The sequence below is a fragment of the Populus alba genome, chromosome 17 (assembly GCF_005239225.2).
Source record: "Populus alba chromosome 17, ASM523922v2, whole genome shotgun sequence".
Lineage (NCBI taxonomy): Eukaryota > Viridiplantae > Streptophyta > Magnoliopsida > Malpighiales > Salicaceae > Populus > Populus alba.
Genome location: NC_133300.1, coordinates 16,374,483 through 16,390,434, shown reverse-complemented (window position 1 = coordinate 16,390,434; position 15,952 = coordinate 16,374,483). Strand labels below are relative to the sequence as shown.

The following is a 15,952-nucleotide window of genomic DNA, read 5'->3' as shown; positions in this document are numbered from 1 at the left end:
AACAGTAAAAGGGATTATAAAGCTCATAACAGACGAAATTGACCAAGGTAAAAAATATAAGAACCCTAACCTCAGCAATGATTTGGACAAGGCAAGGTGGGTGGGTGGCTGCCGATAACAAGCTGTAAAAAAAAAATAGCCAAAGGATTTAACCGTGAGTAACTTGATGTGCAAAAAACAAAAGGGTGTGCCCTAGTACTGCAGCATCTCCTTCGCCATCATTTTCCACCCAAAATGATTGAAGTAATAATTCCTATTCCCTCCACCCTCTAAGAAAAACACCATCTGAATCAGAAAGTCCTCAAGGTGTTTGAAGAAACACTGAACCAAAGCCAATCCCAAGGGCCATAACTATATAAACTCCCCATATGCGATCATCATGCAGTTTTTCAAGAGGGGATTATGAGTGCTCTGTTTGATTGCCCTTGTGGACACCATGATTGCCTTTGAGGCTTCTTCCATTAGTGAAGATGACGAGTTTTTTTGTTTTTCTTTCGTGTTTGGTCCTGTGTTTTGATGGTGATGTAACCCACAAACTCATGGTTGCTTGGCAAAACACAAATGGGGAAAAAAAGAAGTGGGTCCATACATACATTAACTGCAATGTATATTTAAGGATGATATGAAGAGTTTTTAAAAGTTTTTCTGTCTAAAATAAAATATTTTAAATTTTTAAAAAATTATTTTTTAATATCAGCACATTCAAAATATAATCTAAAAAATATAAAAATAATATTAATTTCTTTCAAAAAAAAAAATATAAAAAAATTAATTTATTTAAAAACACTTTTTAAAATATAAAACAAATTATATATCCTACCTTGTTTGTTTCCTTTTTTTATAAACCATTTTCCTTAGTTTTTTATGATTGGAATCAAATAATACAAAAGTTAAAGGACTGTTAATTCAATTTCAATCAATGGAAAAGTAATGCTTTATAGGTTATATTTAATTTTTAGAAAATAGTTTTTAGGAAATTATTAAATTTTTCCTTATTTTTCCATGTTCATTAAAAAATTGGATCATTACTACTTAGCCTGAATCTTGATGCCCTTGGGCGTGTCCCCAGATAAAATATCCAATAAACCTGCATTTACAAACAGAAATGGAAGGATGAACAATAAAGATTTGAAAATCAAAACAACATGAAATGAAGTTGCCATATGTTTTCTGTTTTTTTGCTTTTCTGCAATGCTTACCAGATCAGATTTACCATTTATTTTTCCCCTTCTGTTGATTCATAAGAAGGCATGGAGCATTAAGCTAAACATGGGGGATATCTCTTTAATTGGGGTTGTTTTTGCAAATACTCAAGGCTTTATTGTTAATTTAGTGTTTCTTGAACTTACGAGAAGAAAATCATCTGCCTAATCTTGATTAATATATTATTATATAAATATTCTGGATTTTAAAAATCAATCTCCAAAATTTGAGATGATGAAAGTCGAGGCAGCGGCGACAGCAGCAGCAAGAACAGCATTTTCGAGAGATGGGCTAAATGCATCTGTGATGGTGTTAATATTAACAAATCTCTTTAAGAATTATTCACTATCATAAGAAATCTCTCTGCAGCCTTTTGCACCGTCGATATTAACAATTATTTTGCACTCAGCCCTTTTATGTTCCATTCATTGGTCTTCATAATTGTGATGCTCAATTTGTATGCCTTAATAATAAAATTTGTGATATGGCAGGAGTCTCCATTAATTAATTACTAGAAGATTTTATTTTATATTTATTTTATAAATTATCTTCATTTTATGATTTTTTTTTCCCCTTGATTTCAATATTTAATGTTAGAACTTTATAAATTTTTTTATTATTTTTTTTAATAAAAATATGATCTAGATCACGAGTTTAATAAGGTTAATCAGGTTTGACTTGAATATTTTTTTTTAATTGATTTTTTTTATCTTCTTCTTTAACATTAAATTGGTTAAGGATTGAGTTTCATATATTTTTTAATGAGGTTATCCTGATTTTATGATTCGAGTTGTGGGTTTGACAGATTAACCCAAATTAATTCCGATAGTTTTTTCTTGTCTTTTTTTTTATTTAATATATTTTTTCAATTTTTTCCTTCAACATTAGTTTATGTTGATTAAGAATCGAACTTTTTGATTATTTTAATTTTTTACATAAGCTGTTTATGGTTTCATGATAACTCGAGTCACAGATTTGCAGGGATGGAGCTAGAATAATTTTTTGAGGGGGGCGAACCTAATATAACAAAAAATAAATTTATTTTTCTAATCTACCATACATAATTATAAACATAAAAACACCTCATGATTTAGTTTTATACAAAGAAAAGCATAAATAATACAAATTTTACTACATACAAGATAATAATATAAAAACTTACTACAAACATAGAATGACTTTTATATGCACTAAGAGGCTAATAGCTCATATCAAATTAAATCAAAGCTATGAACTTAGTTTTTATCTTCATAATAGATCCATTATTTTAATTTTATTGGTTTTCATGCCTATATAAATATAAACATACAAAGTTTATAAATAGCATTAGCTGAAACGAAATATTATTTTTATTTGGTAATTTTTTTGAGATAAAATACAATAAAAATAAAATAATAAACAAAGTTTTTTATATATTATGTTCATTGTTATTTCATAAAATAAAAATAATTGATTATAATATTTATTTAAAATCTTTTAAAAAATGTCTTTTATATATATAAATAATCAAATAAACCTATAAAAAAATCATTATCAATCAACATTTTTAAAGCTAGGATAAAATTCAGCTTCGTGGACAGGCCTTTAACTGCCACCACAGATTTGACTGACATATATATGTATTATATTTAAAATTTAAAATTTTAATTTTAATTTAATTTTTTTCCCGTTCAGGCATTCTTTACTTAATTTTCAGGTGTGGATGGAATTTTATCAACATTTCAATGTCAATTTTACAGCAGTAATTACCTTTTTTTTAATTTGAAGAAAAAAAAAACCTATAAAATGAATATTGGTAAATCTTAAAACAGTGATTACATTTTCAATTAAAAAAGGTAGTTAATATTCTTACAAGTAAATTACTTTTTCATTCACCTCTGACAAAAAAGAAAAAAAAAGAGAGAACCTAACATTTTGAAGGCATGACGGAGGAGGAAGGAGGCTTCAAATTCTCTCCATTCTCGCCATCTTTGGATCTCAATAAACCCTATGGTTTCTCTTCTCTTTCTTATCTCTCATATTTGGCATTCTCAGCATTCACTGTGTTTTTTTTTTTTAATTAGTTTTTGTTAGGGGTCTTATACTACCTTAATGGCTGTGCCTGGAATCTTGAGTATCCCTCAAGATCTTGATTTTTACATTTTGGGATTCGTTTTTTTCATTATATTCTTTCAGTTTCATTACTTTACATTGGCTGATGTAAACCTGCTAAACAATCATGGGTGCGTTTTCTTTTTTAATGAGTTTGCATAAATGGAGTTTGCTTTTTTTTTTTCTTCAGAACTTGCTAAATGCGGTTCCAAAACACACTGTAGATATCACTAGAGCATTTAAAAAAAATCTTTTTAATGGGTTGCTTTCAAGATTGGTGATTGTTTGAGATAAGGACATTGGATTCTTGGCAGACTTGAGAATTAGACTTGAAAAATGATGTCTTTTACTTAGTTGAGGCGGAGAGAAATTTTGATTTTTGAACTTCGTATCCCTTTTATTTCTGGCAGTTCCTCTTGGAAGTGCTAGTTAAAAAACCTAGTTCAGCCATCATTTTTTGTTCTAATAAGTGCTTTTGTAGTTTATTTTGATTCAGTTTCCAGCTGAATTCCATGATGCCAAAAAATGAGCTTGAGTTCTCTGGATTACGAGGCTGTTAAAAATCGATGTAGATTGTGAAATAAATGCAAGCGCCTTTATTCATTTTTTTTCATCTTTTACTTTTCAATTGCGTTGGAAGATTATTATAATTTTTATGAGCATATCTTTTTGTATATTGTTATTTGATTTGACAGAAAGATTAGATGAGGAGACTTTTTCTTTCTGTTGTATTTGTGACATTTTTCCTTTCAAACTGGTGGCAGAATGGTGACATTGTGTACAGAGGTGATTCTCGAAAAATGTTATAACATAAAAGGACATTGCATACATGTGAAACATGGCTGAGGTAGCGGTGGAGTACCTCGTTAGAAAATTGAAGGATCGAATTTTATTTGAAACTGACAGACGAAGTGCGGCAGAATTAAATAGCATCAAGATTGAGTTTGAAAAACTCAGGCCATTTCTGAAAAATGCAGATTGGAGAAAGATGATGGTGGCTGACAACACAATTGTGAAATGGGTGACAGATGTGATAAACCTGGTGTATGAGATTGAAGATGTCATTGACAAGGATTCCATTGGAAGAAAGGAGTCATATGGGTCTCTGTCCTCACTTGTTGATTTTGTGAGTGAATTTTTTAACTATGGGACCACATCAAATAAACCTCAGACTAGTTACAAGTCATTGCTGGTGCATGTCTCAGATAGGATTAAAGAACTAGAAGCCACAAGGAAGCAACTGAGCTTGTTAGGAGACATCACTAAAGCCAAACATGAAAACCTGATACAACATTCAAAGTCCTCTCATAAGCTTCCATTGACCAATATGATTGGAAGGAGCAAAGAATTTATGATGCTCAAGGAATTGCTTGTTCATGTGGTCGAGGCTGATAGGCCATATCTTGTTGCTGTAACTGGAAATGAAGGTGTTGGCAAAACAACACTTGTCCTAAGAGTGTATGAGAGTGTGCAGAGGCATTTTGACTGTTCTGCCTGGATTTCTGTTTGTGGGCGTTCAATCACTGGAATTTTAAGAAACATGGCTACAGATTTTTCCAGAGGCCATTCAGTAATGAAGCTGGTGAGTAATTTGGATAAAAAAGGTGACAAGGATTTAGCAAACATGATCTGTGACTACTTAGGTGGTAAGAACTTCTTGCTAGTCTTAGATGGCTTAGATACCTTAGATACCTTTGAAGATATTAAGCGTGCACTACCCGCTAGATGCAGAGGGAAGGTGGTGGTGACAACCTGTAATTCAGCAATTCCTGCGGTTATATGCAGGCATGTTCTCCATCTTGATCCACTACTGGCAGAAGATGGTCTGGGGCTTCTTCGCGGACGAGCACTCGTGCAGCAATATGACCTTGGTGAGGTGCCTTGGCCTTCTTCAGTGAAATTGGTTGAAAAGAAGATTTTGCATATTTGTGAAGGCATCCCCTTATCAATTGCCACTATGGGGAGCTTGCTTTCAACAATCAACCTAGAAGAAGTTGGGAATTGGAATGAGGTCCTTCATATGCTGGAGGAAGCTAATCAGTGTATGCCTCAGTCCAATTTGATCAAGAAAGTCATCACAGTATGTTACTTTAGCCTGCCAGCAATGCTGAAATGCTGCTTCCTTTATTGTGGAATGTTTCCCCGCCATTGTGACATCCAATGTAAGAGGCTGATTCGGTTATGGGTGGCAGAGGGCTTTACAGGAAGACAGCTCTTTGGGATAACAGAAGAGGAATCTGCCAAATACCTCTTAGAAGAGCTTATCCAAAGGAATTTGCTTCAAGTGGCACGTGTAGGTGTAAATGGGGAGGTGGAATCTTGTACACTCCTGCAGCCAGTGCATGATTTTATCTGTGACATGTCACAAAAGGACCAGATATTTTCTGTGTATGAGAGCACCCAGCAGGCTTGGCCATTAAAGGCATCACGTTTTGTTGCCATACATGGAGAAATTGAAAATAGAACACCTAATTCCCTCCCTAGAGAGATCCGTTCTTTGCATTTCTTTTGGGGGGGGCCAAACCAGACGGCTATCTTGTTGAACTTGGTATCGAAAGTTAAACTCCTGCATGTGCTGGATTTGCAAAATGTTCCTATTGACACCTTGCCTGATGAAATTGGCGATCTTGTTGAGTTGCGCTATCTAGACCTGAGGAACACGAGGCTACATGAGCTTCCACCATCCCTTCAAAATCTGTGTGAACTACAGACACTTGATGTTAGAAACACACCGGTAAGGGCTTTGCCTAGTGGCTTTGATAGCCTCAAGATGTTGAAGCACCTTCTTCTTGCAGATTCATATGGCAACAGGGTAGTGAAGTTGGATGCCGAAATCATGTTTCTTAAAGACCTCCAGACACTAGCAGGTGTGAAACTTACACAAAATGTTGCTGTAGGACTAAACCACCTTCCTAAACTTCTGAAGCTGTCAGTGGGAGAGGTAGAAGGTGGAAAAAATTCTCTGTGTCTGTCAGAATCCATCAATCAGATGAAAGACCTCAGTTCCCTGACCATAAAATGCGCTTGGAGGAAGGAAGTTCAAATACAGATATCAAATCCTCTTGAGAATTTGGAAAAGTTACGTGTTGGAGGTTGGATTAGAGATTTGCTGAGGTGGATAAGCAGGCTAAGCTCCCTCAAGTATTTGCATCTATGGGACTGTATGTTGAATCAAGACCCCATCTCAAGCCTCCAGCATTTGCCCAATCTTGCTGTCCTTTCATTGTCCAAGGCTTTCAAAGGGAAGCAGATAGGTTGTGATAATATTGCTGGATTTCCGAAGCTCAAGAGACTATCAATTTTTCACTTTGAAGAATTAACTGAATGGACAAAGATAGAGGAAGGATCAATGGAAAAACTTCAGATTTTAACCATTGGTTGGTGTCGTAAACTAAAATTGCCTCCAAGAGGCCTTGAAAGTCTCAAGGATCTTGAAACACTGCAGATAACCAACATGTATCCAGAATTTGCAGAAGAGGCAAAAGTGATCTCTCGTTGTTCAGGCTTAAACTTTTCAGTTGTTGAACAAGTAGCTTCTCAAACTCGTCAACAGAATCTTACCTAACAAATAATCAACTGAGCTATTGGTGGGATGAAATGGGTAACTGCAAGCTATTTTTACGAATTGCTTGGGGCCAGGAAACTACTCAGCAGAAACTCTGTTATCATTTATTGTGGACACTTGCAAAAGAAGAATGACAGTTTATGGATTTACTGGCCTTGTAACCTTCTGCCTTTTGATTTCATGGTCACCATATAGTGAACATCTTTGTCCTGTGCTACATTAACTTTTAATTACACTACTGTAATCTAATAAAATTCTACTCTTTTACTTGATTCAAAATTCTTGGTTCTGAGGTGGCTTGTTGCAGGTTATTGTTTTTGGATGACTAATCAACGCATGAACTGGTTATGATATTAGATATTGTCAAATTTAAGAATCCCTCAGAAAATGTTAGTTGACAATTGGGTATATTCTCGACATTCTCATACAAGATTGGAATTTTAAGGAGGCCACAAAAAATATATTTTTTTGTGTTAAATATAGATGGTCCGCTTGAAATTAAATCAAAATGGATCGAACTACTGAGGCAATCATCAATCTCTCCCTCCCCCTTCTCTCTACGAAACTGAAACCAATCAAAATGGATCAAAACCCTTGTGAGCATGTTACGGAACCAAAGTAAGTGTTGGGAGAAGTCTCCAGGATTCAACAAGAAAAATCTACGCAACATAGCTTTTTTGTACGGAAAAATAGAGAGCCTACACCCAATCACAGATTACTGGAGACCCTACCCTTTTTCCAATTGTGGCATACTCTTGGGAAGTCCTGGAAGGTGGAAACAGCAGCAGTTGAATTATTACAAAAAAAAAAGAGGTTGGAACACTGGCTATCAAATAGCTCCAGAAAAATTATGTTTCGGAAGACCTTCAAGATTGTACGTTGCATTCTTCTGTCCTTTCAGTGATGTGTTATTGTGGCTACCCATAAATTTGAGGACAAAGATCTTGAAATTATGCCTCTGCAATTCTTTTATTGTTTCACTGGTTCCTGAGAGATTGCCTTATGTAGGTCGCCCCTTAATTCAGAAGCCCTATATGTTCTGCCTAGACATGGACCACGGTGGTTGATGCCCTTCATTCTCTAATAGGGTGAAAATGGAACCCTCCTTCCACTTTCTTGTTCAGTTGCAGTTTTCCATGCCTGCTTGTTTGCCAGATTTATGATGGACCATCCCATCATCAATACTCGCTTGGAACTGCATCTGTTGCTCAATGTGAAGTCATGAATCTGACCATTTTTCTTTTGTAGAATTGCTTGCTTTCTTCTCTAAAGGAACTGTTTATGATTTAGCCCTACCCTTGGGTTAAAAACAAAATATAGAGAGCAAGATTGGACCTTGGTATTGCGCACAGGAGTGAAAATGACCACCTAATTACCGTTCAGAAGAACTAAAAAATTCGATCTTAAATGAGATTGAACGTAACAGAACTCTTTATCGTTTCCAAAATTTTCCTCCTGGTTCGTTTTGTTACAGAAAAACAAGCTCTTCAAGGTCATTGTTGAACTGTCTGAAAAGTGTATGCCTAATGCTGCTCTTTTAGGCTTCTAGCACAGGAATATAGCTCTCATCATAACGGTAGCTTTTGTGGTGGGAAAAAGTAAACTATTGCTGAAATGAGTAATATAAGCATTGCCATGATAGCATGCTTAAAGCCGAGTCCTGCATCTATTCTTCTCACAGTCTCAAGTTCAGATGTGGAATCTGCTGGTGCCACCTTAGTTTCACTAACAGGTTCATTTTTCTGGGCCTTGTCCAGCTGTAAACAGAAAAGGAAACGAAGAGAGGAATTTAGAACACAACACCTACTCCATGACACAGGTTCTAGTAATTGCAGAACATGCAGAAACAGAAAAGAATTGGGAAGGGTGTCCATTAAGAAGAAGTAAAGTCTTCCCAAAATTTTAGACACCACAAGGATCATGCTTCCTTTTGCTACTTCCTATTGATGCCTGCTACATTTAATAGAGGTCAGAGGTGTATAAAATTAGTCTCAAAGGCTAGGAGATTGAAAAGTTTCTAGACTAAATGTTCAAATTAAGGACTTCAATGTTGTACGAAGACACAACAGACCCAAAAAGGAACTTTTCAACATTTTTTTTAAAAAATTAGTGATTTAATCAGTATTTAAGACTCTTGAAACAAACAGGATAGTTGAGATTCAGGTGAAGACAGATCAGGGTTTCAGCGCTTTCAATGATTAACGTGAAAGCCAACTTATTCAGAATGTAACATATAATACCCACCTCAGAAATAGTAGCTGAGAATTTGGAGACGTCATGCTCAGTAAACAAAAACTTTTCACCACTTCCTTTGTTATGATACTCGGTGTCTACAGCATCTTTACTTGTCTGCTGTAACTTCATCACCAGAGTTTGGTTCTGCTGTGCTAGTGATGCTATCTGCATGTACGATACAACACATCAGAAACAGAAAACCTGAGAGGAAATTTCTTGTAATTGCAAGCTCATACAGCATGGAATTCATGAAATTTCCTGCAAAGTGACAAATGTCGAGAACTTTAAAAATAAATCTCAAGCAAACAAGACCAGCTATTCTCGGTTAAATAAGTATGCTTGCCTTTGGAGCTTCTTTCAAAACATTTTCTGATTTATCAAAATGAAAAAGAAAAAAGAAGAAGAAGAAGAAGGAAAAAGAAAATAATATGCTAGGTATCTTCCCAATGCTGTTTATAGCATGGGAGGACAAAAGTCAGATCACTATCCTCTCCCTTCTTAATAGTGAAATGTAGTAAATAATGAAGAGACAATAACAAACTCTGTCAAAAGAACTGACCTGAGTGATCCATCTTCCTTTCTGCCTTTTTGTTCAAGGCATTTTTTTTCTAATTTTGCATCAAACATTCTCGACTGAAAACAGTTATTTGCTTCGGTAGAGTTAGTGTCAAAATTTACTTTCCTTCTAGGAGAATGGGGTTTCAGTTGTTTAATTACCCTTTGTTCTACCAATAGGCCTATGACCCAGTGGTGTCAACCTCCTGCCTCATGCAAGAGGTAGCGTGTTGGACTACTGGCCTCTCTCTCCCCTTCCCCCAGTTGTAAAGGCCAAAAACAACTATTCACTGTTTTTTTTGGGGGGGTGCCAGTTCTAATTCTTGCTTCATTTGATTGATCTTCTGTTTTTAGACCTAGGATTGTTCATTTCCTAAATTTCTTGTCTATTAAACCTGACTAAACTTTAACCTTCTTCTAAATTATAGCTTCTATGCAGGTTTTAAGGCCTAGTCTCTGTGTGCGCATCCATGTGCAAAATGACAGCTTTATTTACACGTGTTGGGTTGAAGAGAGATAGACAGGACACTAAGAGGAATTATTTGATGAAATTCAAGAAATACAACATGACAAAATTCATTGGTGGTCTATAGCGTTTAAAAATTTTAATTTTCTTTGATACCTAAATATAAAAATCCAGGCAAGATCGTGATCAGCTGAAAGTTGAGATAGGAAATGTGTGGACCTGTTTATGAAGGCGTTCCCTTTCGATAGCAAGCTGCATCACCAAATCTGTTATCACTTTAGATCGAATGCAGATATCTTTTGCAGTCGCCATTTTTTTTTCTTCAGCTTGATTCAAAGATGCCTCCAAGCACTCAAGTCGACCCCTCAAGAAGCTCAATTCTTCATTTAGATCTGAATTAGTTTCAGATAATATGATGCACTTATCCTCCACACTGTCTGCTCGGCTTTCAGCTTTTGAAACTTTTGACTTCAAGCCCTCAATTAAATTTTCCATATCTCTAATTGTAGCATACAGCATATTTTGCTTCTCCTGACTGGCTTCTGCAGATGCCACCGCATGCTGGAGCCTAAAATCAGATTCCCCCAGCTGTCTCTCCAAGGAATCAACCTTCTCAGAAGTGTCTTTAAGATGGCCCAACTCCTCATCAAGTTTCATGTTAGTCTCTTCCAATAACTTTAACTTGGCTTCTGCATTGTCTGCCCTACTTTCTGCTTTAGCTAGTTTTTCTTTCACAGCATCAGTTACATTCTTCATTTCATTGATTTCAGAACATAAATATGCATTATGCTGTTCCTGAGTTCCATCCGCAGAGACCTTTGCAGACAGCTGAAATTCAGATTCTATCAGCTGGTTCTCAAGTGAAGTCACTTTCTCCCTCAAAGTTAAGGCCTCGGAATTAGCAAGGCCTAAATTATTTTCAGCTTCTGACAAGCTGGCTTTTAAGGTATCAGTCTTTGCTACAAGCAGACTGAGTTTTGTACTGCTGCTATCAAACTTCTGCAAAGCAATTTCTTTAGCTTCCAACTGCTCCATAGAATTTTCGAGCTTTGATCTTAACTCAGCTTCTCTCTTCACGGAACCATTCAAATTTAACTGGAATATTTGGAGTCGTCCCAGTAGTTCTTTTGATATCCCCATCAAAACCTCGGCAGCATTTTCTGTTTCAAACCATTTTTCATAAACATCCATTGTTTCTTCCTCTATGAAGAATACTTGTTGCTGGATAGAGAGTGCTCTATCTTTTAGCTCTTCTTCTAGTTGTCTTGATTCGGTTAGCTTCTTTTCAAGGTCCATCTCTCTTGCCAAAGACTTCTCCAGCATCCTCAAGAAATGCCTTTGTTGTTCTGCAGTTTGCATGTTGATCTTTGAATTCATGCTTGACAGTTGGTTGTCTTCTAAGAAGTTTGAGCCCTTGTCAGCACTCCCTTTTAAAATGCACACATAAGAATGTGAAGCAAAAAATTACAACCAGTAAGTAATTGATCTTTCCTTGACACCAAAGTTCAAAACAGTGAAATAAAAAGGCAAATATTTAAACATCAGTTTCCAAAGCAGCAGAATTAGCCTGTCAAATACAAGAATTCCCTGAAAATATTGCATGCATGGTTCCAAAATACCTGCATAAATGCACATATATCCATATCCATCACCCCCCACCCCATAAAAAAAAAAAAAAAAAAACACAACCAGCAGGCTGCATGATTCAAGAGCAAACATAATAGCCTGGGTTCGTTTTCTGAAGTCTAAGGCGGCCCAGCATCAAAGCAGGGGTAAATAAAATTAAGTTATATTAAATTAAATTTTTGGGATCTATAGCTTACAATTTTCTTCCCTGTGCAGACATGAAAATGTCCTCTGGAACTTGGCAGATTGTGCCCTAATCTCTGAGACTTGATCTTTTGACTGCTTCAATGAATCTTGAGAGTCACGCAACTTTTCTTCCAGTGCCATGAAAGTTTCCCCTGGTCCATTTGATGATATTATTTCTCCAATCTCAAAAATATATTTTTCTGTGTTCATCATTAACTTATCCAGTTCCATTGTCTCAGCATCCAAAATCTCAGACAAGAAATCAAATTCCAAAGCCTTCTCCACTGAATCAGCCAATATATCATTAGATGAGGCAAAGGCTTCAAAATCAGTTTCCTTGGTTGCAACATGCATCATAAGCACGCTTAAGTTAACCAACTTCTCTGCAACACAAGCCAAATCTAATTCAACTCCTGTCAGAATCCCACCCGCAGTTTCTAATTCTCTACTCTTGTCTCCATTAGAAGATGCCTCTACAACTAAGTCAGTTTTAATTGACTCGATGTCCAGATCACAAGTTCCAACATCTTCAAGAGAAACTTTAGTTTCATGTACAGAATCAGTATCCATGTTCGCAAACTTGTCTTTCTGGCAGCCTCAAAACCTGAGTATCAACCATTAAAATAGTAAATAAAATGAAAGGAATTGATGCTAGTCAAAATACAAGTTTCAGTGGAATTAATGAGCATTGCTAAACGATAGCATTTCATAAGCTAGCAGGTACTGGGATACGCACACAAATGGTGATCAATGCCCATTAAAATAATAAATAAAAAAGAAAAGCAAAAAAAAAAATCAGTGCCAGTCACGACAATTATAGATGGCGCTAATGTTATTGCTATATAATAATAGCATGTCATAAGCTAACAGGACAGTTACAAATGGCACTAGTAATGTTGCTAAATAATAGTAGCGTGCCACAAGCTAACAGGCACTGAGAAAAACAGCATTGCATTACAAATATCAAATGCTGCTTATTTTACTTCTACTTGAACTATAAACAATGAACAATTTGCTTGACCTTACTCTACAACAATAAACATAATGCTCCAACGTAAATTGACCAAGGCTCAGGCACAATTGGTGAGTAAGTCCAAAGGCATGAAATCTTAAGTAGAGGTTTTCAGAATCACATCTTACAAGGCTAATCATAATCTCAAAGTCAAGCTGGATACACAACGTGAAGCGTTATGGCTTGAGTTGCCATAAAATGCATGTAAGTTAAATGCACCTTACCATACCCAATTAAACCCCTTCTGATATATATATATATATATATATATATATATATATATATAGATGCCTTATATTACAAAGTTTACGAGGAAGAGAAGCAGTTTTCACTGACTTCTGGTAAATTTAAAATAAGTATTTTGTGCTAAGAAAAGAGTATCATCCGAATAGAGCAAGGGGAGCAGTTTTGTGGCAGCCAAGCAGGTGAGAGAATATAGCTTAGGAATTTGCTATTTGAGAAGAAGTATTTTTGGTATAAGTTGTGGTCTTGCTGCTTGGCAATTTTTAGATAATTTTGTTGTGAAAGTCTTGGGTGTGATTGAGGCTTTGGGCTTGTGAGTGTGAGGTAGTCTTGAGAGGTTAATTTCTTAGGAAGATTTGCTGTACTGGTAACAGTAGAAACAAAAATTTTCAGTAACAGTTGTGGTCTATAGAGATAACCACATTAAACTTTGAGTGCCTTTATTTTGTGTTGTTGCTTGATTTGTGTGGGTTCTGCACAACATGATCAACTGCCAAAAAACAAAAATCAAGTCTTTAAAAGTGTTAGTGCTATTCTTAAATGAGATCCAAACCAACTTGCTACCAGCCCAAATCAACATCAGAAATTGATATAAAAATTTGTTGACAACACGTGCTATAAACTTCAAAAATATACTTCTTACGATTCATATGCCAAATGCCTCAGAACTCTATCACATAAAAGATACCATCACCGTTACACAACTTCGCTTAGGGGCTCTGTTCAATAGTTTCAGTATCATTTCTAGTTAATTTCTTGGGTAGACCAGCACTGCCCCTCATCAAAATATGACATATAAAGCTGGTATCGTACTACAACTTCAAATGATTCATACATATTCCAAACATGCATTAAAACTCCAAAAATACCATCATCATTTACTGAGATGACTTGGCTAGGGGGAGCTGTTTTAAATAGCCATTGTGTCGTTCCAGTTATTTTCTTGTTTAGAAGCCCTACTTGTTAAGGAGCAGCAGTGCTATTAGTAAGCTTACTTCTATGAATCACAGTCCAATTTCAGCTTCAAAATAACCTGATCATTGGATAAGCCAGTCCCTAATTTCATATACCTCAAATCCTAACAATAATTCCTCACCATGTAGTGAACTCAATATTCTCAATGATGTGCTGCAAAATTCCAAGTGCAAGACTATTGTCATTGTTCTCCTCTAAACAATTAAGATAATAGGACTGGGTCACAATCCAAATTAAATAACCAAGTCCAGCACTTCATAAGAAAATTAGATGCAATTTACTTATGTAGCAGCAATAAATATCTCAAAGGCCCGCTTACTATAATAAAACCCATGCTTACAGCATTACCAGAGCTAGTTCACAATGAAATCTAAATCTAACTAGATTAACATCCTCATTCCAATTCCCACTCACAACCAGTTCTCGCTACATCCACCTCTCATTCATCAGAGCAAGCAAGATAATCGCGCCAGCCCTTCAAATTCTAGACTTGGTTATTGTTTCACACAGGCTTCCTCAAGTTCCAATTTCGACTGATGATTGATTCAATGAATAATAATAAAAACATAAAAATAAAGATATTCATCCCTTCATTAATAATTCATGATCATTAACTAATCCACATCAGGGTCACTTGCTTCCACTGCAAAACAAAACAAAAACCCTCTGATCTGGAAAATTCAAAAAAACAAAACAAAATCATTTCCACAATATTAAATCAGTCTTATCTCCATCTCCAACTCTAATACACAACAACAATCTTTCCATAACTGTATATAAAAAAGAAAACCCACCACGGGTATACCAAAAGGAAAAACTGAACAAAACAAAAAAGAATCTGACATGCCCACATAAGTTTCTGTCACTCTCAACAAGAGAAGAAGAGAAAAGACGAAAATAATTGAAGAACGTACCCTTTAGAAAGACGAAGCTGAGTTGTGTCGACAGGGAAATAGTAAGTACTGTGTAAAGAAGAGAATATAGTTGTAGTGTTGATGAGAGAGGAAAACAACAACAGACTACCTCTTGTTGTTGGCTGTTGCTACTGGTTATGCCTGTCTTCTTCGCAGACACATCGGGGTTGAAGGCAGACAGGTAAGTTAAAAACGAAGCTGCGAACTTCACTGCCTCATGTTAACGTGCGCTTAGGACTTCTTTACACCTGTCCCTCCAGTCGAGTGAGTGACACGTGTTTTTTTCCCTCTTTCTTTTTTAACTGTAATTAATATTTCTTTTTTCAGTAATCTTGGAGAAAGACTTCGATTTCAATTTCGATTAGGCGTCTGGTTTCATTTCTTCAGTAGCCCACTCTTGCAATTGCCGAAGCCCAAATGTGGCCCAGTATAGATTTAACTAAGAAGGTTCTGGGTCCATGTTTAAGCCCATGAGATATTTAGTGATCTTCCTCCGTTGTAAACCCGGATCCAAAACAGTGCCCCACACCCCAATATTTTCCTCCTTCGTTTTTTTTGTTTTTTTACGTTTTCGGTGCAGCAGTACTTGTTGCGTTTCTTTTCTAGCAGTTTTTATGTTTGCGATATAAAAATTATTTGATAATATATCAAGTTATATTTTTTTTATTATAAAATTTACTAAAAAATTAAGCTTGAAATATAGTTTTTAATAAGCAGTTTTTACATGTTTTTATAACCGAGTTCTATAAAACTCTATTTATTTTTGCGTTTTAAAAGTATTTTTTAAAAAAATTAATTTTTTTTACTTCTAATTAATATTTTTTTTTGGTTTTCAAATCATTTTGATGCGTTAATATTAAAAATAATAAAAATTATTTTAA

At 35.5% G+C, this 15,952-nt stretch overlaps 2 protein-coding genes across 3 annotated transcripts; one reads left to right on the top strand and one right to left on the bottom strand.

The window, feature by feature from the left end:
• The first annotated feature begins 3,048 nt into the window (after positions 1-3,048).
• On the top strand, positions 3,049-7,138 carry LOC118030129 (disease resistance protein RPM1). Its single transcript, XM_035034127.2, has 2 exons — positions 3,049-3,195; positions 4,059-7,138. The coding sequence occupies exon 2, from the start codon at positions 4,133-4,135 to the stop codon at positions 6,857-6,859; it is 2,727 nt and encodes a 908-aa protein (XP_034890018.1). The 5' UTR covers positions 3,049-3,195; positions 4,059-4,132; the 3' UTR covers positions 6,860-7,138.
• Positions 7,139-8,244: 1,106 nt separating this feature from the next.
• Positions 8,245-15,314, bottom strand: LOC118030131 (WPP domain-interacting tail-anchored protein 1). Of its 2 annotated transcripts, none has more exons than XM_035034130.2 (5): positions 15,181-15,314; positions 11,939-12,531; positions 10,335-11,542; positions 9,104-9,259; positions 8,245-8,616 (listed from the first exon to the last, which is right to left on the bottom strand). In XM_035034130.2, exons 2-5 carry the CDS (start codon positions 12,495-12,497, stop codon positions 8,428-8,430), a joined length of 2,112 nt encoding a protein of 703 aa, XP_034890021.1. In that variant the 5' UTR covers positions 12,498-12,531; positions 15,181-15,314; the 3' UTR covers positions 8,245-8,427. The 2 variants fall into 2 exon arrangements, with proteins under 2 accessions (XP_034890021.1, XP_034890020.1); XM_035034129.2 differs by having other exon boundaries at positions 15,072-15,303.
• Between the last annotated feature and the right edge of the window lie 638 nt (positions 15,315-15,952).

What these genes read in the sequence shown, in the direction of transcription:
- LOC118030129 (XM_035034127.2), top strand. Translation starts at nt 4,133, where the DNA reads ATGGCTGAGGTAGCGGTGGAGTACCTCGTTAGAAAATTGAAGGATCGA.
- LOC118030131 (XM_035034130.2), bottom strand. Translation starts at nt 12,497, where the DNA reads ATGGATACTGATTCTGTACATGAAACTAAAGTTTCTCTTGAAGATGTT. An exon ending in TCTGCACAGGGAAGAAAATT is followed by an intron (nt 11,543 to 11,938) that starts GTAAGCTATAGA and finishes GCATTTTAAAAG; the next exon opens with GGAGTGCTGACAAGGGCTCA. An exon ending in TCTCAGCTACTATTTCTGAG is followed by an intron (nt 8,617 to 9,103) that starts GTGGGTATTATA and finishes TTCTGTTTACAG; the next exon opens with CTGGACAAGGCCCAGAAAAA.